General features: G+C 35.9%; 4 protein-coding genes across 4 annotated transcripts; 1 reads left to right on the top strand and 3 right to left on the bottom strand.

Annotated features, from left to right (window-relative positions):
- Nucleotides 1-4,370: 4,370 nt before the first annotated feature.
- Nucleotides 4,371-8,921, bottom strand: LOC132563087 (flavin-containing monooxygenase 5-like). The gene is made up of 6 exons (XM_060227845.1): nt 8,781-8,921; nt 8,027-8,241; nt 7,468-7,767; nt 6,391-6,942; nt 6,062-6,227; nt 4,371-4,633 (listed from the first exon to the last, which is right to left on the bottom strand). The coding sequence occupies exons 1-6, from the start codon at nt 8,887-8,889 to the stop codon at nt 4,371-4,373; spliced, it is 1,605 nt and encodes a 534-aa protein (XP_060083828.1). The 5' UTR covers nt 8,890-8,921.
- A 1,714-nt stretch (nt 8,922-10,635) lies between these two features.
- Nucleotides 10,636-23,515, bottom strand: LOC132563077 (flavin-containing monooxygenase 5-like). Its single transcript, XM_060227837.1, has 7 exons — nt 23,417-23,515; nt 16,479-16,603; nt 16,148-16,362; nt 15,023-15,322; nt 13,743-14,297; nt 13,319-13,484; nt 10,636-12,792 (listed from the first exon to the last, which is right to left on the bottom strand). Exons 2-7 carry the CDS (start codon nt 16,585-16,587, stop codon nt 12,533-12,535), a joined length of 1,605 nt encoding a protein of 534 aa, XP_060083820.1. The 5' UTR covers nt 16,588-16,603; nt 23,417-23,515; the 3' UTR covers nt 10,636-12,532.
- On the top strand, nt 18,704-19,678 carry LOC132563083 (myb/SANT-like DNA-binding domain-containing protein 4). The gene is given in 2 exon segments (XM_060227841.1): nt 18,704-19,248; nt 19,360-19,678. Coding segments are annotated over 2 exon segments (864 nt in total).
- Nucleotides 20,989-22,023, bottom strand: LOC132563081 (putative nuclease HARBI1). The gene has a single exon (XM_060227840.1). The coding sequence runs from the start codon at nt 22,021-22,023 to the stop codon at nt 20,989-20,991; it is 1,035 nt and encodes a 344-aa protein (XP_060083823.1).
- Nucleotides 23,516-24,253: the final 738 nt, after the last annotated feature.

Genomic DNA, 24,253 nt, shown 5'->3' with positions numbered 1-24,253 from the left:
CAAGCGAATGAATGGGGAATAATTACAGAACAACAGCCGTTTTTCAGGCGTGATCGTCTTGTGTCGATACCAATGTCCAAGTCAGTGGAGCGAGATGCGGTTATATTCGACGTTTCGATACAAGGTCACGTCACCCTGTGTGAGGTGATGAGTAATTCTCTGTATCATCAGTGTTCTACAAAGCTGTCTGTTTTCGTTATCAACTGCTATCAAACGACATAAATAATGATTATACAATGTTCTTTGATGTACATCACTTTCCGTTCTTCGGCACTGAATTTTGCAAATTAGGCCAAGCTATTTTTAAACTCTAATAATGGGAAATTACCCAAAAGCAGAGCAGGTCATATAGTCTCTCACCCATGCGTTGACCTCGTGGTCTGTACTTTGCGGTGTAGTTTTAAACCAGTGTATTGAATTACCTGTAGGGATTATTGAATAAGAACAATAGATGATCCAACCAAATAAACATTAATGGAAACTTACACGTATGGCTAAAATCCTATCTATTTATTTCAAACCGACATTAACTGTAAGGGAAACATGAATGAAGCGCATTTACGCTGATGATATTACAAACACACGCACACAACCTCCCCCTCCTTTACCCCCCCCCCCTTACACACACACACAAACACACACAATTACATGTGTGTATATCTGTATATCACAATTTCAAACCATATAATAAAAATAAAATCAACCAAAGTGTCTGTTTTAAATTACATTATGATATACTCATATGGAAGAAATATATGTTTATTACAACATATGTCAGAAATTCATCAAGATACCCAATACTTTTTATATCTTTACATTAATAACTTACAGACATTCTCATTAGCTTAAATCTTGTCTTGTCTTTCTAGAACTGGATTTACATTTTTGGAATTAATTGTTTTTGGGTCGGCTTCTTAACGATTTATAATAACTAGCGAAACATTAGCAGTAGTAAAATTAGAAACTGTACGAGCATTAAATCCTTCGCCCTTGATTTTATCTAGTTAAATAACTATAAGTATTCATATTCCGGGTTTGAGCAAAGACTGATTCAGTATAATTCCACTCATGCATGCCTTCCGTTGGTTAAATGACCAGGACTATTGCATGATGTACCTTGTATGCCTGCATGCCAAGGTCAGTCGGAGTGTTATTTACTTGAATAGGGCACCTTTCCATGTTATATGACATTGGCATACAATATCCCAAAAATGCGGTCTCTTCATCTTAAACCGACGCGATGTCACGCTTTACAAGCATGCACACCGTAGTCACACATTGCACTATGAATTGAAATGGGTTACCCGTGACGTATATATGTATTATATAATATATATATATATATGTAATCGACATCGTTATCGTTGTCATCGTCACACTACATTGTAAAATAGCCAATTATAATCTTATGAATCTTGATGTTTACTTTCTGTTTTATTGCCGATGTCGTACTGTTAAATATCGTTTAATTTCTTTGTTTATTTCTCGATCCTCCACCAGGAATGTAATTTCATCATAGCAGATTTGAATATTAAACAATTATATAACAGTTGTAAAATCTGATATCCCAACATGACGTGAAGTCACTTTCTTAATTTGTTAAGTTAATTAATCTGAAACACCAAGAAAGCAGTGCGACTTTATCACGTTTATAGCACAAGTAGAAATTTTATCAAAGTACACCTGACATATATCAAAATGTGCTATGATAAGTGTTGTTGACCTTCACTAGGGTACAGCGTCAAGGCTTGGGGCAAATACCACACTGACGACTTAAAATAATTGGTTTTTTTAATTGCATCAGTGAACTTATTCTTTCTATGTGGGATGATTTCCTAATGAAATATACATATTTGAAAACAATTAAAGAAAGTGGTACATATATAATTTGTGAATAAGTAACAATTATACAAGTTATGATGAGAGATGTTGTACATGTGTACACTTCATTACATGTTGATAACCAACAGTCCTGCTTTGTCACCTTTCCGAAATAACCTATGGATGAACATAGCAGCACTGCATCTGATTATCTGTGTCCATAGCTTCTCCAATACAAAAGTTTAATATCACATGCTTACATTATAAAGAATCATGCTGGGGCTTTCGACATATTACCAACAATATCTATATCCGCCCCCTTTTCCGCCCTAAAAAAATATGAAAAACAATTAAAATATAGTATAAAATATATATATCCAGTACAACTTCAGAAATCAACTAGCAACATATTTTGATATGATATTATTATCATCAAGATACCCGTACCTTCCCCGTACGAGAAATATTTATTTTGGAGATTGTCGTGCTCCTTTATTTAATAATATAATGATCAGTTAAAGTGAATTATTCGCTCAGGTAATTTGCAGTGTGAATACTTGTATGGAGTTGTTTTAAATCATGCCATAAATATACCGGAATAACAAAATGAAAATGTTATAGCCTATCTAGTTTCAATGTAGTTTTGGTTTATGAAGTAAGTTCTACCACATAAAGCTACCTGCATAGATACGATTAAAAAGTGGTCTGATCTGATTGAGAAGATGTACATTGATAAAACACTCTCGGCATGGACTCCTGTGGAAATTTCTGTTGAAATCTTCTTTTCAACATGTTAATGAATTATTCAAATCGTAGAAGCCTGTAAAATTACCATTGCGACCAATGATGATTAATCTTCTTGAATGAATAAACACTGGATTAACAAAATAAAATACAAAAAAACAAAAAGCAAAATATACCTAAAACAAAACAAACAGGCAATAAAAATACAACCTGAACTAACCTATCTTTATCAATATTCTTCACTCTTGAATCACCGATAGTAAGTAATCATTGTCCCATTTCCACGAGTCTGTTGCTTCGAAATGACTGATAATCTCAAACCTCAGTTGAAGTTCAATAAATGTTGTCATGTATTATTAAAAAAATCATTTCTTTTTTTCCCCAAGTGTTCACAAAGTTACAATTCATTGAAGTCGAAATATTTAGGCCACTTAAGAAGGCCATTAATATATATACAAAACCATTCACAGTCTTCAATTAAGAATTTGAAACAATAATCCCAGAACGAGGATGTGCATTTTTATTCTTTTAAAGGGATTCGCGAACAGTTTTAAATACACCGTTCTCTATATAAACTGTATCCGCACAGTGGTCGTCTCTCCAATTATTTTTTAAGAGCTATGAAACAACATAGCGATAAGAATCCAGGCCAGAGACTTTATACCATTATACACCTTCATGCCAAAATGGACGTAGGAGACCAGATTTCCTGTCATTTAATATGTAATCTTTCATATTGAGTTGAATATACCCGAACTATTTTTTTATTTAATAAGAAGAATGCATTCACATGATAGATTCGGGCGTAACTATTTTATTCCATTAAATCGTCCCCATTTTAACAAGGGTAATACGTGTATTGACGACAACAACAGTAATTGTTGGTATCAGAATTGACGAGAGATGCATAAAGTTTGAAAGCAGGCTTTGGAATATATTTAATGGTTTATTTTATTCCATGTGTTGTAAAATGTATATTATGATCAATGAATGTCGACAGTTCGTCTTAACAATACTTTGTGAACAATAAACCTACTTGTCTGATATTTTCATGGATTATGTATTACATATAAATAAATCATTTATCTCCAAACACTGCAAAATGAATGTTCGAGTCTTTAAGTCTTGACACCAGTTGTGCTGATCAGACAGAAAATGTCAGGACCGGTTATCACGTCGACTCTAACATACAAGTAGTACGCTTACATTTATTATATTTACATGACAATATTTCGATAGAATTTACACAATGAAAATAGTTCTTGAAGATACGATAAATACTAAAGAAAACATGACCGTAGAAAACGTCATCAATTTGGCCATACAACGACGGCTCACCGTCAAATGAGCTATATAGTAATGACAACTATTGACGTTATAAATGAGAGAGACTTGCAGGAAAACAGGTTATAAAATGTTTCTCTTCAAAGTTTATAAACATCATAAACGTCATATTATGACGGTAAGATGCCTAATTAGCCAACACAATGCTTATTGTGTGTTTGATCTGGAATCAACGGAAACAACATATATGACATCATAATGATAAAGTACAACAAAGACTTTTTTTTTGTATTTCTTTTATTTTTGAAAAGTTTCATAATTTTTACAGATGTTAAAATCTACATGTGCAACACACTTTCCCATGCATCATCATCATCATCATCATCATCATCATCATCATCATCATCATCATCATCATCATCATCATCATCATCAACAAAGACTTAAATAGATAAGGAACAATTGTTGAATATCACTTGAAAGTCTTAAAATACAGAAAATGTTGACCGGATAATTTGAAATTATTTTTCGAACAATAACCAAATCAACATGATGTACAGTATCATGAATGAATAAGAGAACAGTGCAAAGCCAACCTGAGATGGATTTGGCACAAATCCGAGAGGTCTTGTTTTTAATGGATATAACGTTCGTTCTTTTACAGTCAAAATAGCATCTCTGGCTCCTTCCCATTTTCCCGGTCCATGGAGTCGGAACTGGTAAGGAGTGCATGGCCCTACCAAACAATTCCATGCCAATTTTGGATCTTTTATAGATAAGTACACTGCAAAACAGAAAAATAGTTGTACTTGACAGATATATATTTATATGAGATATCCATGGATAATGATAATATTTGGTGTAAACTGCCATAACCGAGACACAAATCATACCACACATTATCAATGGTTTGAGTAAAAAATTAGAGCCGTTAACATGACATTAAAGAAACAAAGGCAAATCCTTTAGTTTGTCAACATTGTCTGCAATGTGCTATCTGGCTGTTGCACTCTCCATCTCTAGGATATTCGTACGCGTAAACCCAACAAACAATTATCATCAGATGTTTGATAATTCACCTTACTGTACCAAAACACCCAGAACCATAGATTCAAGTGTTGTTTTACATGACCGAAACAGACAATGATTTCGACAAAACTATGATACATTTAGACATATTATGATATTCATATATGACTGGTAGGGTCGCTTGAAAGGTCTCTGTCACGGATGAACACCATTTTGGTTAACACCAGAATTGCTGAATGGCGGCCATTTTGGATCTCGCCAATGAAAATTTGCTATCAATGTTTTTAAAGAGGAACAAGATCAAACCTTCTCAAATATTTTGTGTAATTTCGCTCTGGTCCCTTGTTATACTTGTTTGATTATGAGATCAATCAGAAAAAATCAAAATGACCGAAAGGTGTGAGCTCTAGTCATGTCTTTGACCTACTATGGGCTTGATTTTTGTGTTTTCTTTGTCGATGGCGACGTGAAGTATTAAACGACGATCATATGCGTTAAGGCATTGGTTATACACTTTGTCGCAATGCATCACGTGTTTCATATGACGTAGATAATAAGGCTACAGCAAATAATAGGAATACTCGTTAATCGTCATTACAATAAATTAAATACCGGTGTCATTAGCTTTGCAGCTAGATTCCTCTGTAAAAATGTATGTGTTGGGAATGGTTGACGATATGGTAACAACGTTTCAGTGTTATTCATCGCAAAATTCATACATTGCTTTGTACTTAAATTTGTGTATTCAACAAATGATATCAGTAACAGAAGTGTTAGAAAATTAATTTAAAAAACTTCAGTCTGTTCTTCTAAAAACAATAATAACCAGCATTATTTTTGTAGTTTGCCAGAACCTAGATATGATTACTGAGAAAGATTCTTGTACGACTTGAGAAATAGCTCTAACTTTCATTATTTAATCAAATGGGTATAACTAGGGACCAAGGGTGACCTGGATATGATACTTTAGAAAGATGGAGGTAGGACGATTTGAATAGCCCATTATGTAATGATTTAGGGCTTACAAGCGTTCAAAATCGCTACCTAGGGGAGGCTTTTATGCTATCTTGCCTCTTTGAAGAAAAGATGTATTCCTTTGAAAATTTACCATTGTTCAAAAGGCTTGAACACCGGAAGTAAAAATGAACAATTAAATAAATACAATGAAAGTGTGATTACGTACGTAAGTTGGGTTTACAGCCGACAAGTGTTGCCAGCTCGTCCATATACGGGATCCAATCTACTTGTATTGTGTGACGTAAAGACTTCACATAGATTTTACTCATGTCATCTCGCTTCCGCCTGATGTCATCCCTCATCGCTTTACTGGACGATAATTGGACATGACCCTGAAAAAATAAACAGCCATCTAAACCAAATCGTATTTCTCGAAACAAATACATTGGTTTTACTTTTATTTTGCCAGTTCCTGTCAATTCTTTACTTACAATATTGACACACATGCTTGTTAAAGAAATATGTAAACCTGTTTCGGTATATGGACATACTGACCTTGAATATTCTTGTTGCGAGGCGACACTGTAACTCTGACACTGGCATCAAAGCTCCCAGAGGTTGCACACATCCTATGACACATAAAGTCTTCTTCTTCAGATTAGGTGGGAACATATATTTATACAGTTCTACATTGTTTTGTCGGACATTCAGCACAGACGTGTTCATGAATGGAAATCCTATTACATATCCAGTGGCTAGAACAATTAAATCAATGTTATCTGCAAATGTTTCGTCGGTGAACCCTACCCCAGTCGCCGTAAAACGTTTTACATCCGTCTTGATGATAATGGATCCGCTGGCTATACGATTTGGGAGATCATCATTGACCGTGGGATGTTGGCCGAAGAATGAATGTTTTGGCTTTAATCCGTAAGCGGCATGATCAAATCTTGAGTTCAAACGATAACGTGCTATTGGCGCCTTGATCCACAAGGGGCATAGGTTATTTGCCCAGACAACCAGCCGCGAGTGAGTAAAGTCTATGGGCAGTCCATTGGTCCCAACACGATTGAGAACCCATGCCCCTCGTCTTGTGCTGAGATATACCTACCATTTAGAAATTAATATTGATCAGGTATCAGTACAATAAGTGCATGTTGCTATAAAACAATGATTACTGAAGACATAAATACCGTTAATTTTCAAAAGTGAGTGCTTTTAATATTACATCCATCCCATATTTGCTTTTATTTTGAAAAGGGAGGGGAGGGGAAGGTATGGCAAGAAATACACAAAGCTTTGAGCAAGGAAGATTTATTTCAGAGAAGTCATGAAAATTGAACTATTTATTCCACTCCTGAATCTATGGTAAAAGTGTCTACGTATTACGCATTTGTCTCAATTTCATTACTTCCTCGAACAACGTGAAATAGCAACATTGACATCGTCATTACTACCTTTCCGGCAGGAAACTGTTTGATCAGACGAACATCTAAAGTAGTAAAGCAATTAAATACACCACTTGTAATTGATTAAAACTTCTACAGATGAAAACTATTTATTTCGATGTAAATATCAAAATTTGTCTTCATATAACTTTATTTACAGCCCTCCATACCCAGCAACATGTACCTGTGATGCTACACGGCTGAGTTCCACGGCGACGTCACCACCAGAATTGCCGATGCCCACCACCACGACACGTTTATTTTCGTAATGGAGGGGAGATTTGTAGTCACGAGAATGCATGACCTCGCCTTTAAAGTCAGAAATCCCATTGAAGTCCGGGACATGAGGGGCTGCGTGATGACCTGTGCAAATTAGCACTGCGTCATAAACCATCTTGGTCGTTTTGCCAGTCTTCCTGTCCAGGACAGTAATCACCCAACAGCCGGAATCCTCGAAATCATCAGCTTGGTTCAGGTGAATGACCTTATAGTATCAATATATTAATATATGATAAATAAATGGCAGACATATATCTCACCAGTACCGTATTTATTTTTACAATTAATTTATCAAATCATACCAATTAAGTTTGATAATCCAAGGCAATGATACTTAATAAAACTTTATTTACATTTTTGGACCAATCTTTGTACCACTGCAACATGATACTGCTTTCTCTTTGGCTACTTTGATATCACCAAACGGATGATTAATCTTATTGTACGTTATTGATGTATGATACCTCTGTGTTGAATCTGATGTGTCGATGCAACTGGTGTGCATCAGCATACATCTTCAGATATTTTTGTACGTATGTGTTGTGCATGAAGACAGGGAACTCTTTTGGTACAGGGAAATCACTAAAACACATGGTTTCCTTAGAAGTGTTAATGACCGTTGATTGCATCACACTTCCCTGGTCCTCCCGAACTTCACTCTGGTAGTTCCAAAGACCTCCTTTGGTGAAAAGAGCACACAGTATTACATTGTCATTTGTGAATTAATCTGACACGTTCACGCAGGCACTCTTGATAGGAGAAAGGGAGATAATCCTTATTTGTTTCATATCATCTTTGCTCCCCAAGTAAATTTCAATATGAGTTTACTTATACGTAGAAAAAGGCCTTTATGACAAGGCGGGAATTCATTATCCTGACGCTAATTATTGCATTGGCTATTCTGATCATACTGTTTCAGCAAACAAAATGAAATAATAATTGAAATTAATTCAAAAGTTTTTACATTGACAAAAGACAGAACTACTTTACAACTTTTATTACAATATTATGACATCCTTAACGTCCCGCCAAGGTCATTAGGGCCATCAACCGGTAACCCTTACAACTAAAACATTTGAAGATCATGTTCCATTTGTGGCTAGCATATGACTAACGAGAACAATTATAATTGTTTTTATTGAACAAAAGCCACACGGAAAAACTTAACAATAACGAGGAGTTATAACAGGAACGAAAACAAACATTTCCTTGTCTTACCTATGTCGTTTGTCCTCTCGAAACACGTAGGCACAAATCGTTCGTCCTGACAACATTTGATGGCTGTAAGTCCGCTAGCCCCAGCTCCAATTATTGCAACTCGCATCATTTATGTTTAACGAAGAACAAACAATGTCTTAGGTAGATCCACAAAATGGCGCAAATCACATGTTCTTTTCACGTTTTTAATACATTTTGTACGTATACCTGTTTATCTACCTCTCATTTAACATCATGTATCGATCATCCACAACGGATGAGATGAAACTTTGAACCATTGTAATCATATTGTCCAGCGAGCACTTATCATTCCTACTCGGTGTCCATCCGCTTCAGTATGTGTACAAGTCTAATGCGATATACTGATAATGTCTAAACAAAGAAACCTTATCGAATATTGCTCTATTTTTAGCACATTTATAAGAGGTTTTACTAACAATATATGGATGGAGAAGTGTTTGATACACAGTGTTGGTCACAATATTCTAAGATAGCATTAATCTATTTAAAGGTAAAAAAACGATACCTACTAGAAGGCTTGTTTACGAAAGATAGGCCGATGATCATCTATCTTGACTGTCAGCCCATACATATTTGCATAGAACTACTAGCTGAATCAGACATATCCAAAAGATCTAAATTTTCAGTCTTATTTCTTCTTTTTAAATACACGATTGAAGAGACAGGGCTTAATCCACCATCTCACCTCCCGGGTCAAGATCTGAAGAAATACTATTGGTTGGATAATTTCCTTATGCCTGCTTTAACTTTCCGTGGTTCTAATTTGATAAACAACGTTACACAAATATATCAGTAATATTGTTCAAACGAAAGAGATAATTGTATCAGTGATAACTGCAGAACAGCGATATAGATAGGAATGCTATTAATTTATATCACTAGAAACATTAGCAGAGAATTATGAGGAACATATTGACGCTGAAAAAAACAGGAAATCGTGTAATCACATTATACCGATACAGCTTGCGAGGACTTCGTAGACCTGAAATAAGACTAGCAGAGATGTGATTGTTTATTGTGAATATTAAATAGTGTCAGTTTCCTGCTTTTATCGGTGTGTGGTGATTCAATGAGAACTTTAAACGTGATTAAAATCGGTACTGTATGCGAGTTCTGATCATACATGATTTACGTACAGTTTCCGTTAGAGGAGACATTCTTCTTTGGGTACACACATCAAACAAGGTATAGGTTTATCATTCATTCTTATTGATATCGTCATCTTTGAATCATTAGAGATGAATATTGAAATCAGCGCATTTATATATATATATATATAGAGAGAGAGAGAGAGAGAGAGAGAGAGAGAGAGAGAGAGAGAGAGAGAGAGAGAGAGAGAGAGAGAGAGAGAGAGAGAGAGAGAGAGAGAGAGAGAGAGAGGGAGACAGAGAGAGAGAGAGAGAGGGGAGAGAGAGAGAGAGAGAGAGAGAGGGGGAGAGAGAGAGAGAGAGAGAGAGAGAGAGAGAGAGAGAGAGAGAGAGAGAGAGAGAGACAGAGAGAGAGAGAGAGAGGGGGAAGAGAGAGAGAGGGGGGAGAGAGAGGGGGGGGGAGAGAGAGAGAGGGGAGAGAGAGAGAGAGAGAGAGAGAGAGAGAGAGAGAGAGAGAGAGAGAGAGAGATGTATAAAATATACATTGAGGACACATTTGAAGTTAAAGTTTTTTAATACACACAAGCCTTGAACTTAGTGGTATCTTGTACTTTAAAGACTATAACTATCGAAAAAAATATCTTTCACATCATGTTCACATATATTCTATTCTAATCAAATTAGTCAATGTTTTAGGATTGGAAAAAAAAACTCAGTATATGACCATGAGAATATAAACATGTATGACACGTTGCAATTTCTTTATTTCTTCATTCAACTTACAAAAATGCTTCCAATATCGTACATTTTGTTTTGTTAAATATCTTAATGAAGTAAATAGATTCGAACATTAATTAGGCATTTCAGACATCAAAATAATTTCAGCTGACTACCATATTTCCAATGGGGTTGTTCACTGTCATCTGGCTTTTACGGAAAATTTCTGATAATTTAATATGAGATTGTCACTGATCTTTTGTATATGACCTTTTGATCAATTGTACTTATCATCAACGACGTCGTCTATTCAATCCCTATCATACGTATTAATAAGGCGACAATTTACAACAAAAAATGGATTCATAGGACTGCTTATCTATCCGTTCCTATGTCTTATATCAAACAGCAGTAGGTTAAAAATTCCTGAAGTCCTGAAATAGGACTGCTGGAAAAGCTATGGGTTGTTCCTGTAAAACTTCATTAGGGTGAAGTGAAAACAGTCTTCAACACATATTTAACCTGGTAGCATGGCCCTTTGTAATCCGTGGGTTCAGCTAGTAATTCTATGAGGTATGCTTAAAATATGGCAAGAAATAATCTCCGTATTTGAACTTTTGCAATTGTCACTTAAATAACCAGTTTTTCCCCAGATCAAGAAACAAATTGAAATATTTGTTTGCTGGTCCTAAAATCAGGGAAAGTGGTCCACAAAGTAGACATCAACGAATCTGAAATTTGTGATTTGTGGTGGTATTTTGTGAAAAATTCAGTTCAAATATACCAAAGACTTTTATACTCCAGAGAATTACCTTACCAACCAGAAAACAATGAAATTGTTGATATTTATCAAACGTGTAATGCAGTCAACTACGCCGGCAAAACGGATAGTTCACAACCGAAATTTCTTGAAAACGTCACATAAATCGCCCTTTTTAAGTTAATAAGTGCACCTACTTTTTAAGTTTATAAGTACAGCTATCAACAATAAAGTGTATAGGTACACAAAAGTCCAAGATATTATGTTGGAATTCAATTAATATCGAATATTTTCTTACATCCGGTGAAACGTCAAGGAAGTATATCTATAAGAAAATAGCACCTTTCAATGCAACGTTTAGAGTTAGTTACAGTACCATACAGCTGTTTCGTCCTTCTAGCACTCAAAACTGATGCCAAGGGCCTGAATGGTGAAATTATCTGAGGAAAATCCAAAATGGACGAATTATCAGAAAACAAGATAAGGTCACTAGCTCATCAAATTGAATTAATATCATCGTTTTCAATATTGAATGATTTCCAAACACGTTTAGTAAAGTACATGCGTATATTCTTAACCGTGTCAATATCGGAATAATTTTTTTAAAAATGTAAAAAATATATTGAATAAACAAGTTTGTGGTATCACGTGATACTAGTAAAATATATGTGATGTGAATTACAATTAAATGGGTTCTTGTGTTGTCTTAAAATCTATCATAAAAATCATAAAAGTCATAAACATCACATCAATAAAGTCATGAACACGGCATACACCCAGCAAAAACTTCACTTTATGTTCATGTAGAAGTCGTGAAGGTATAGACAATATAATTAGAGGGTGCCGTAATTTTGATCAAACACTAGTTTAGTTTTTGTTCGAATTCTTAAATAAAAAAGAAAACATCAGCATACATTATATATCAGCAGTAACATGCTCTCTGATAAAAATGACTTTCTAGCAGGTCATGTATCTCATTGCTATACATACAACATCAAAAAGTATGAGAAAAGAATAGAACAGATTACACAGAAAACGTATATGTTTCATTCATAATATATAAACCTGATTAGTATAGAAACTTATTGTTTTGCTGTGGTAAACAAAACATCTTAAACATATGGTCTCTGTACATCAAAGACTGCAAAAACATACACAAAAGTTGTCTACCAAAACAGGTTATATATGATGGCAAGCAGTAGTACCACGACGAACAACAACACGTAGAAGTTGCCTCCTCCTGACGACTTGGGTTCTATGCCTAACGGTCTCGTTTTGAGCGAGTTCATTGTGCGATCCATTTGTGTGAAGATTGCATCTCTTGCACCGCCCCATTTGCCGGGTCCCTCGAGTCTGAACTGGTAAGGAGTACACGGTCCGAAAATACATTTCATCGCCAGCTGTCTGTCCTTCAGCAACAACATAGCTGGAGTAACAAAAACAATATTACGTGAAAAAATAATAAATTACGCAAAATGTGATATGAAGTAGTTGTGTTGTATTTTGACCTAAACTGGAGAAGGTTTATAGCGAGTCAGCATTGTGGGTGGTGTTCAATATATACATAAGAAATAGATGAATTGTGTTAAGCAATACAATCAATACATATTTTTATCAGAACACCTTAACATATTAAAATTCAGTTCATAAACAATACGAATGTCAACGGTGGTGCTTAGTTTATATCAATATTATATAGATGGTGTTTGTTTTCTATTTTGCGAACACGTACGTAGTTTAACACTTAAATGTGTTGAATGTTCCATCGTCTAAGGTGTCAGAGCATCACTTTTATCTCACAGCGTAATTAAGAATTCAATACTAAAGTGACATTTAACCTCACACCATCGCCAGCATTCTGTTTCTTTTTCATACGATGTAACATTTTATTTCCATCGCCTGACTTGGTAAAAATGACTAAGTGGAAGTAATTTGAAAGTTCTATCACAAACCAAGATTTGGTTTACAGCCATTAAGTGTAGCCAGTTCGTCCATGAACGGGACCCAGTCTACTTGAATTGTGTGACGAATTGATTTTACATAGACTTTTCGCATCCTCTCCTCCTTCCGCCTGATGTCGGTCCACATCTCTTCTGCAGGCGGCAATGTGACGTCACCCTTAGAAACGGACCAATCAAAATACGATTCCATATAATGAAATTGATTACAAATTAACAGTCTCCCGTCCGGTTAGAAATTTATCATTGCACACATTCTTAAACACCACATTTCGCCATTTAATATAGAGCATCAGCCATAACCTGATTATAAAACTATTATGTCTCGCACTGAACTTTGACAGAGTTTATATACCACGTGATATTGCAAAAATAACAAGTTATCTATTTAAAAAAAAAAAAAAAAAAAAAGTTTTACCTTGAACACTCTTGTAGCAAGCCGACACTGAAGTTCCGAGATGGGCATAAGGGCACCAATAGGCTGTACACACCCAATGATACAAATTGTCGGTTTTTTAAGGTTAGGTGGGAACATGTATTTGTACAACTCAATGCGGTTATCCTGTACATCAATGACGGATTTATCAATAAAAGGAAATCCGAATTTGTAGCCAGTCGCGAGAATCACCGCATCGACATCGTCTTCTTTTGTTCCATCTGTGAATTCAGCACCAGTTTCTGTGAAACACTTGATGTCGGTCTTGACTTTAAGAGATCCGCTGGCTATACGATTTGGAAGGGCGTCGTTAACCATTGGATGTTGTGAAAAGAACGAATGCTTGGGTTGTAAAGAGTAGGCTGCATGATCGAATCTCCGATTCAATTGCGATCGAGCTAATGATTCCATTATACTAGCAGGGAAGACATTTTTGCTAAGGAAAACTAGGAACCTGGAAAATGTCATGTCAATGGGGACTCCATTGGGGCCTATACGGTTCAGCACCCAGCTACCACGTCTAGTACTGAGAAGTACCTATAAACACATAAGTAAGAGTCAAGATTGCATTAGTCCCTGGGAAGGACCGTTCCATTTCCATAAAAGGGTATAATTCCTCAACTCAATCATTTGATAAAGAGAAATTCAAAATTCTTAAATGTAGTGTTGAGAGTAAGGCTCAAAATACCTGTTAGTGAAAACTAATTTAGATCTAGATTTTGACGTTGTTAATTTTGGCGATTCATCGTTCATTTTTTTCTTCAGTATATATGAGTATGTCCTCATTGGATACCGTTTCAGAACAAAAACAATACTGTCATTGAAAAGGATACGTAAACGCAATTTCAATGTATTAAGACATTCTACTAACTTTCTTATATCGTCTGAAGTTCATTGATTTCAGATAAATATAGTAAGAATAATTCTGACTTCTGTACCTTTCACATGACATCAAAACTACATTCAGTGTATACCAATTTATTCAAACCTCGTTACTATCTCACTTTACAAATACGCCTTCTTCGTTGAAATTTTTATAGTGTAGATGTATTCCTGTTTTGTAGGATATATATGCATTAACGTTTAGTCACTGTACAGTTAATTCAATCCTACTATCATATTAAGTGTTATTGATTTTTTTCAATTGCTTTAGTGCAATACGTATTTGAATTATTTTATTCTATAAATGATCCAAATTTATATTATTCAAATTAAGATGACACGATTTGAAATAAAAACATTACTAGAATTTAAAAACTTACTTGAGATGCCACGTGACTGAGTTCCACAGCAACGTCGCCGCCAGAGTTACCGATTCCAATGACAATAACCTTTTTTTCAGTATATTCGTTCTGGGTTTTGTAATCGTGTGAGTGAATGACTTTGCCTTTAAATTTTGAAATCCCCGGAAACTCTGGTTTATTAGGACTAGCATGATGGCCAGTACAAACCAGCACCGCATCAAACGTCTTCGTGACCGTATTATTTGTCTTATTGTTGCGGGTACAGATTACCCATCGTCCATTGGTGTCGAAATCCTTAGCAGGTTTTACAGATAAAACCTTTAAAGAAATAAATATAAACTTTATTTATCTTACAACAATTGCGAAACAAGCTATCAACTTATATAAATCATTCTTGAGGTCTTACTGTAGCAGGAAACCGGAATAATCTGAGAAAGCTCACGTGGTCGGGCAGGTGACCCCATACCGTTTCACGGGAATCGAACCCCGTACATCACCGTTACCATTGCGCCACCCGACCACACAAGAAATACGATTGTTGTCTTAATTATTATCGTGGCACGTGAGTGCCATATATTGATATTCAATGGATGTAATCATAATCTAATTCTTATACAGATTAACTGGTCTGTATTGTAAAGATGTAGAGATAAGATGAATAACGGCATGTAACTTGAACCAATTGATCATGAAAATGTATTGTACGATAATTCTCCATAAAACACAACGTAATCAACTTAATAATTCTTACATTTTTCTATTTCCATATTTAACGTTGTTATTTAATGTAAATCAAGTTACTGCTTTCTTCCATCTTTTTCGTGTGAGCATGTTTTATATTTTGAATATTTCGTATTTTTTTCTTGTAAAACTGTCAATTCATTCCATCCCAATGTAATTACTGATAAGCAATATGACCCTCTTTTAGGAATGAATTTGAAAAATAAAAGCGCAGCAAATTTCTGTCTTTCAAACAAGGGAATGTCTATATATGAAAGGATGAGCATTATGGATTACAGCAACAATTACAGTTTCTCGTCTTAAAACATTAACGACATCAACCTGACAACGTAATGTAATGTAATATTAAACGAAATTTGAAAATACCCACAGGTAAAGCCAAAACAAACCAATACGCCTTACCTCAGTATTAAACTGTATGTATTTGTCGAGTTGGAAGTTGGCTGTGTACATTTCGAAGTAGCGTTTGACGTACTTGTTGTGCATGTATATGGGAAATTCTTCAGGGATGGGGAAGTCGCTGTAGCACATCATCTCCTTGCTGGTGTTTATTACTGTCGACTTCATCACGCATGCCTGATCATCCCTCACATCATCCGTGTAATTCCATAAGCCTCCTGTACAGTTACAATAGGCATTTCACGTTTATAATTCAAAAACTCACCAATATGTTGGTTATTAGGTTGAAAAGAAGCGTTTAAAAATATATCAGGACAAAATATATTGTACATACCTATGCTGTCTGTTCTCTCGAAACACGTGGGTACAAGGCCCTCGTCTAGACAGCATTTGATAGCGGTAAGGCCGCTAGCCCCAGCTCCAATAACTGCCACTTCTCTCATTTTCTGCAGTTCTAGGCTGTGTAGAAAGAAGTTAAAATGATTTCCAATGGTCCACTATACAATGTGGCTATCTACTGTAGAATACACATGTATACATCCTTAATATATTCAACATATAAGATTGATGAAAGAAGCTTGATGGTCTACTATTTGAAAATGGTATATTATTCATATGTATGTCTTCATTGAAAACATGATAATATTTACGTGTTTATGGAGTTGACTCTAATATTCATGGAGTGTTTAATTGATATAGTGTGCCCCATAAACACTCCGGCATGTCCAGCTACACCCGACGTAGTTCAAGAAATTCTCAGAGCGCATCTCCATAATGTTCGAGATTGACGGATGCCTACTTCTAATACTAATAATGACTCTTTTCTGTAAAACTTCCTCCTTGTCAAAAATAATATATTATTGTCTTCTCCCAGTTTCCCTTTCCTGTTACCAGCCGTGACAGTCCGAAGAAATCTGACTAACTACCCACCTAATATTTCAATAGTCAACGCGGCATGCGATATCGCCGTTTCGGTTCGACAACTGTTGAAATAATTTTCATTATTTTAATAGAGGCATCAACACAGGTTGTTGGACATTAACATAATATTTCCATGTACATATTACTATATCGTGATGGTACACTTTAGGTATGTAGTAATATGCAAGTTCATAACCTGGTATGCGTATGCATGTCACTGCGCATATGTGTTGTTAACAACCGATGTTTACTTCCTGGTCCGAAGATGTATATGAGAAGGAACGCAACTTCGCACACATATCTAGCCTCCTTATTTTGTTGCTAAGCACCGTTTTCAAAGTTTTTGTACACAAAAAAAACTTTGATCGAGCAAAAATAAAGCTTTTTAAAATGTTAAAAGACAATTTATTCCACAAAATTGAAAAATGCCATTTTACCGCCATTGTCCTTTCATTTCATCGATGGAAAATAAAATTAACTAAAAATGTATATCAATCTTATTTTAGGTAATTATATGGTATCGTCTAGACATTGGTTCCTGTATTCTCGAACCGTACCACTTGAACTATTGAAATCGTATCCAAATAATTTTGGTTGCTGTAACATGTTACGCTTCCAGAAAGAATGAAAACATTCTCTTCTTTGAGACAACAGGACCAAACAATGAAAACGTTAAGCTTACCTTGTAGAAAAGGTGCACACATCAACACAGATATCCTCAATTTTCACACCCGTTGTTTTATTTCTATGTTTTTGTCATCCAAATTTACTTGCTGTTCAAACGATGGTTTTATCAAAACGTGTACTTCTGGGTCACTCTAAGCTAACCCATGCTTCTGTGTGATTTGGTGATTTCATCAGAAAATGAAGTGCAGTCACATGTCCTATACACATGACGATCATATCAGGTGACAGATTAGAACTCTTAACTGCGATTTTTTGTTTTATTTAGAAAAATACTAGTCTTTTACTGGTCACTTTTTAAATGAACCTTATAGTATGAACACATTTCAAGGCATATATATTTTTGTTTGGTGGCATTTCATTGATACAGTGTAGCTATCGAAAATGATTGTTAATGGTCCGAAACTAATACCCCAAGGATATCTTTGCTAACAAAACTTATTGGCCAGTAGCCTTTGATAATGACTGCTACTTACCAAAGAAAATGTAGTCCGAAACTTATACCCCAAGGATATCCATGCTAAAAATAACTTATTGACCCGTATTCTTTGATAATGACTGCTACTTCCTAAAGTAAATGTGGTCCGAAACTAATACCCCCAAGGATATCCATGCTAAAAATAACTTATTGACCAGGGGCCGGTAACTAGAAAAATGGACTGAAGATAGGATTTAAGTGAGCTTTAAGATTAAACAAAGGGCATGGTAAGTGGGTAACTACAAGCCTCCTTATCACACCCTTAAACCTATCGTAGGGCTCTCTTAAACTGTTCTCAGGTAAACACAATACTTAGCTACGAATCGTTGAATCCGGACTCTCCGTCTTCGTTTCTTTGACTACTAAATTTTTTAAATCATGGAAACGTTTGACTCAGGTACTCAGTATACCCAAGTGGCTATTTGATACCGACTTACTTTCGTTTTAACTTGGTAAACAAAACCACGTGTAAGAACATGGCAGAGGCGGACCAAAAAACAACCAGCAAGCGGCCTAGAAAGCCCAACTTTTCACCAACAGAATTAGAGATCCTCGTGGACGAAGTGAGTAAAAATAGAAACTTGATAATGGGAAAGTTCAGCGATACTGTGACAAATGAAAAGAAGAAGAGAATTTGGACACTTATCGCAGCAAAGATAAATGCTGCATCTCAAGCTTCAAGAAGTATGGAGGACGTCAAAAAGAAATGGCAAGACTAATCTAGCGTTGTAAAGGGGAAAGCGTCAAAATTTGACAGGGAAAGAAAAAGGACAGGTAACAACGAAATGACAGAACTGGGTCTGACGCCTTTAGAAGAAAAAGTGCTTTCTGTACTTGGGGTAACAGCAGTAGACGGCATCAACACTGAAATGGCAGACACATTTGAACTAGAAAGGTCAGTAGACGCAGATATGCAGAGTGTAGAGTCCATAGAAATACAAAGTAGTAATGAATCTTCTGACAATGATCAAACTTACCTTAAACAATTTTGGGATAGATCAACCAATGCAATATCAGTCCCGTCTAATTGTTGTCCCCCTACACCAAACATTGGTCATAGTGAAACCCCAAAGACTGGACATAGTGAAACCCCAAAGACTGGACATAGTGAAACCTCAAAGACTGGACATAGTGAAACATCAAACGCTGGACATAGTGTCCCATCAATTGCATCAAACGTTGTGCCATGTGGAAGTAAAAAAAGAAAAGTAGCTCGCGATTTGACCGAGGATGAATCGTCCAAGATATATGCTTTGGAAAAGGAAAAAATTACTGTTGAAAAAGAAAGATTAGAAATAGAAAAGGAAAGACTTCAGGTTGAAAAATCTAGACAGCAATGTGAAGAGCAGATTCTTCATATCTTGCAACGATATCTTGGTTCAAAGGATGGGAATGCTCAGCCGTTCCAACCAGATGATGCAGATGCTCCATTCAGTTTAACTTGTCTTTAATAAGTAAGTAAACAGAAGATAAATACACATTTACCTACGTTATAAACACTGTAGTGATAATAATAAACTTCATTATATTTTGCAAAAATGATGAAACAAGTTATCAAACTTATAATAATCATTCTTTTGGCCTGTATATTAGCGATTGATGGGTTTGTGTGGGAGGAAACCGGAGTACCCACAGGAAACCCACGTGGTCGGGCTTTGTAGTGATAATAGTACACGAAGTCGGTGAATTTTTAGCCAACCATCATCACAAATGGTAGGCTACCGTCCGTCGTCTGGCGTCCGTCGACGTCCATACATAATTCTTGTTATCGCTATATCTCAAGAAGTACTGGATACATCTTTCGTATAATTAAACCTTTAGTCATATTGAATTTTAAGAGTAATTCAGTCTTTACTTTAATGTATATATCCGGCAATAAGCCCATAAATGATAATAAGCCAATTCATGTCATTTCATAGATTTCTTACTCATTGTCCTATACAAACTATATCCCTGCAATAAGTCCCCCTCCGTCACCCCCGGACTATTGATCAAATATTGAACTTCGCCACCCCCCTCCCGGGATTATTGCTGGATAAATACAGTAATACTAGACCTACAAATAATGTTGTATAATATTTTTCATCGCAGGTTGAGCGCCAAATGTGGGAGAAAAATGTACGGTGAGAACCTGGAGGATCATTGGTTCAACAGAAAGCCTATGCGGAAAGAAAAAGATCTGACACTCTTCCTGGATGATGACTATAGTCTGTGTACTACACGTGTGGTGACTCCAACATCGATTTTGTCATCTCCGGCATCAGTAAATTCAATTTATGGAAGCAGTATATCTTTAGATTATCATGATATACAAGTTTCATCTAGATGCACTTTGACATTTGAAGAATTTCATCTTAAAATCACGTTTCTGTTATCGCAAGTTTCATTTGAACCAAGACAGCTTTCCGATGACGTTTTGTTTTTGTAATTTACATTGGATCAGCGACTATTCTGAGATTTGTTTTATTGGATATAATTCTTCCTGTAAATCGATGCATAAAGCAATGCCAAATACTCACAAATTCAGACTCAATTTTGTTTTAGTATTTTTCTGTTTATTACATTTTTGACATGTAAAACTAGTTCCAGAGATAATTATAAGGAGTTTTCTTCCACAGCAACAAGTTTTATTTAATTTTAATTATTTGAAGCAGTAATTGTTATTTCTGTTAAAGTGTTATTAAAATGTTTTGTTGAAATTTACACTCGTAGTCATCAGTCTTTGTTGTTTTTGACAGTTCAGAATATCAGTTATGCATAACTATTGTCCAAAGGTTGTTGCTATTACGTTTTCTCTAGCTTGGATGCCCGACTGTGAATCCGGCTGGTACTGATCTTGTATATCTTCCTCTGGGTCGTCATTTTCATCAGAGACATCCTCGCAAGGCAGTTGTTTCTTCATGCAAATATTGTGCAATAATGCTGTCGACATTATCACCCTAGTTGATCTCTCAGGGGACAAAGTAAGCCCTTTGAAAAGGCATCGAAATCTCATTTTCCAGATTCCAAATGTTCTCTCAATCACGCAGCGAGTGGCCCGATGTGCGACGTTATACCTTCTGTCCGCAGGTGACGCTGGTGCCAATTTTGGGGTCAAAAGCCACGGTCTAAGACCATAGCCACTGTCTCCGAGGAGATAACCATTATGAATTTGGCCGGTCTCAAAGGCATTACACACGCCAGAATTATTCCAAATGTGAGAATCGTGTGTACAGCCGGGCCATTTCGCAACGACATTTAAGAATTGGTAGTTTGCATCGCAGATCCCTTGTATATTCAAAGCGTGAAAACCTTTTCTGCACACGTATAGATGCTCTTCCACGGACGGAGTATGTATGGGAATTAAACTGCCGTCCACGGCTCCTAGAACATTTGGGAATCCTCGAATCCTGAAGAAATCTTGTTTTACTTTAACTTGTTCCTGATCAGTCAAGGGAAACTTTATATATGTTCTAGCATGACGTGAAAGAATCAGTGACACATCCCTTACAGCGCGAGATACCGCCATCTTGCTCACCCCATGTGCATCCCCAATGACGGACATGTAGCTTCCACTGGCGTAATATCGCAAAGCAACCATAGTCTGCAGGGAAACCGGAAGAGCTCTGCTTCTCCTCGTTATTCTTGAAATGTCGTTTTGGAGTAAGTTACAAATTTCAAATATAGACTCCCTATCAAGGCGATAATCGTTCACGATCGCTTGGTCACTTAGAAAATCCAATGAATTTTGGCGATCCCCGAATAACCTCCTTGGAACATCTCGGTTTTCTTGAAAAAGCATCAATATCAAAGCCATGGTGGCACAATATCTTTACTGGATTGTGCACTAAGAGTGGTTTAGGGGCGGTCAGGGGCATCCTTAGTCTAAGTGAAAGTTTCAAGTTTAAGGTGGGGATGTAGTTACGCCCTTAAACCTCTAAGTGAGGTATAAGAGTACTTTAAGGATACCTTAGAGTTTAAGAGGGTTTCTGGTTATCCTAACTACGGAAGGGAGTGGTAAGGGCGAGCTAAGGACAGATGTACAGTTAGACTTAAAAATTACCGTTATGCTTGTTTAAGTATGCTTTCAGTTACACCCTTAGTACTTAAGGGAGCTTTAAGTTGCCCTTAGGTCATAAGGGAGCTTCTAGTTACTGGCCCAAGTATCCTTTGATACTGACTGCTGCTTACCAAAGTAAATGTAAACGAGCAGGTCATGGGGGCCTCATTGTTATTTTGAAAATTTATAATCTAATTGGTCTCCTGCATTATTTTTTATTAAATTGGGTGATAAGCTTACAGAAAAAAAACGATGTAAAACTTAACCGAGACATTAAAATAAACTCCAGTGATTGTTGATATTCACATACCGTGAATTATGTTTTGAGTATAGCTTAACCGCTATGTGCAAATTTCGTTCATATCTTATTATTCATTTCCTATACATATGAAATCCTTTGTCTCGAGTTATCAAATGTACTTTGATCAGAAAACAATATAGCTATTTACTATACGTTAACAGCTGTCCGTCTTCCTAACACTTTGATACATGTACATTGATGCCAAGTTTACCTGTACGGCGATGAGACTGAAATTATGTGCCATTTTCACCTAAAAATGGCGCAACTAATCTTTAATCAAAGTTATATCAATGTTTTGGAAGGTTACTATTTTTGATAAGTCAAAATAACCATTTTGTTAAAAACTTTGTAAGACTATGAATTACGTTTCAGCTAAAAAAATGTCTAATTTTCATCTCATTTTTTTTTGTTATACAAATTTAACGTAGAAATGTTAAGTTTACTTATCAGAAGTATACATTTTGGAATTGTTATCTACAAAATGGTACATTTGGGAATGCACTCACATCAGCTAAGATATTATAAGATAAATCTTACATAAATCATAATCTTAACTGTAATTAAGGACTTGAGCAAGTCTGCGTCTTATCTGTCGGGCGTATACTGTATGTGAGAAAACAAGTTCTAAGCTGAATGTAACGCAGTACGATACACGAAGACTTCTTTGCACTTGAAAATATACTATACAGTTTCTAGATTATTCGTGTTTCAATAAAACTGTGATTTATGAATTGGTCAATGGTGGGTCAGCAGTTGGCCTATATTTATAACCATGTAGCCTACAATACATTTGATACCAAGTAGGTCTTTCCCAATATGACCATATAACCGCCATGTTACCGTGCTCACCTGTCTGTTAAGAAATGACTGCAGGCTTGTCAAACTTGGCTTGAGACTGGTGGTCAAACCGCATCAGGCATTGTGTTGTTCAGGACAAGGTGTTTGGACTTTGTAACACGAGCCGTGTTGTTTACAAATGATTAAAGGGAGATAACTACGATTTTATATCTGTCCTGTCAATCTCTCCCTGAATGCAGACATTATCAGAAAATGACCGATTTTCATGTGAACTTGGCCGACAAGAGTACGGTCTGGTTTTGTAGCTATTATTATATTTCTTACTCGAAGGACGTCATGTCTTGACGTATTTTTTTTCTTATCAAACAGACCTATGAATATAACTTTCAAATAACTAATACAAAGAGTGGATGGCCATTTCACCTTCTGATGGTCATTTCCGGTAAGTTTTTATTTTTATGTCACTTAGTCAACATATTCATCATGCCATGCTTTAATTAGAAACATTTTTGCAAATGTTAAAAAACATAAAGTGGTGGGTGGTGCTGACAGGTGGGGGATAAGGTAGTACTTTTTAGGCTAAACATACTCAGTACGCATAAGCCTATTGCGACGGCCTTTCAGACAAAATTTACCGATCCTGGCCTTCTCATTGGCTGAAATATCGAAAAGAGTTAGAGCCATCTAGCGGCAATTTTCTGCGTAAATAATGCCGCGATTTTTCAAATCGCTATTTCAAAAGAATCCAAAAATAGTTTATTTTTTAATAACAATACGATTACTATATATTTAAAAAAAGAACCACAGTGTGGTTGAACTATTGATAAATTTTGAACAATATATTTCACGGAATTCTCGACATGACGTAAGCGTACAGAACACTGTACG

The sequence above is a fragment of the Ylistrum balloti genome, unplaced genomic scaffold (genome assembly GCF_031769215.1).
Source record: "Ylistrum balloti isolate Yb309-2 unplaced genomic scaffold, AGI_CSIRO_Ybal_v1 Utg371580, whole genome shotgun sequence".
Lineage (NCBI taxonomy): Eukaryota > Metazoa > Mollusca > Bivalvia > Pectinida > Pectinidae > Ylistrum > Ylistrum balloti.
This window is presented reverse-complemented; position numbering and strand designations above follow the sequence as displayed.

Bases quoted from the DNA above. Each gene is read 5' to 3' on its own strand.
- LOC132563087 (XM_060227845.1), bottom strand. From the start codon at position 8,889: ATGATGCGAGTTGCAATAATTGGAGCTGGGGCTAGCGGACTTACAGCC. The intron at 7,768-8,026 runs GTATCATACATC...TGATACTATAAG, and splicing joins ACATCAGATTCAACACAGAG to GTCATTCACCTGAACCAAGC. The intron at 4,634-6,061 runs GTACGTAATCAC...TCTGTTTTGCAG, and splicing joins CGGCTGTAAACCCAACTTAC to TGTACTTATCTATAAAAGAT.
- LOC132563077 (XM_060227837.1), bottom strand. From the start codon at position 16,587: ATGAGAGAAGTGGCAGTTATTGGAGCTGGGGCTAGCGGCCTTACCGCT. The intron at 16,363-16,478 runs GTATGTACAATA...GTAACTGTACAG, and splicing joins CGAGAGAACAGACAGCATAG to GAGGCTTATGGAATTACACG. The intron at 13,485-13,742 runs GTAAAACTTTTT...TCCGTTTCTAAG, and splicing joins TTGCTACAAGAGTGTTCAAG to GGTGACGTCACATTGCCGCC.
- LOC132563081 (XM_060227840.1), bottom strand. From the start codon at position 22,023: ATGGCTTTGATATTGATGCTTTTTCAAGAAAACCGAGATGTTCCAAGG.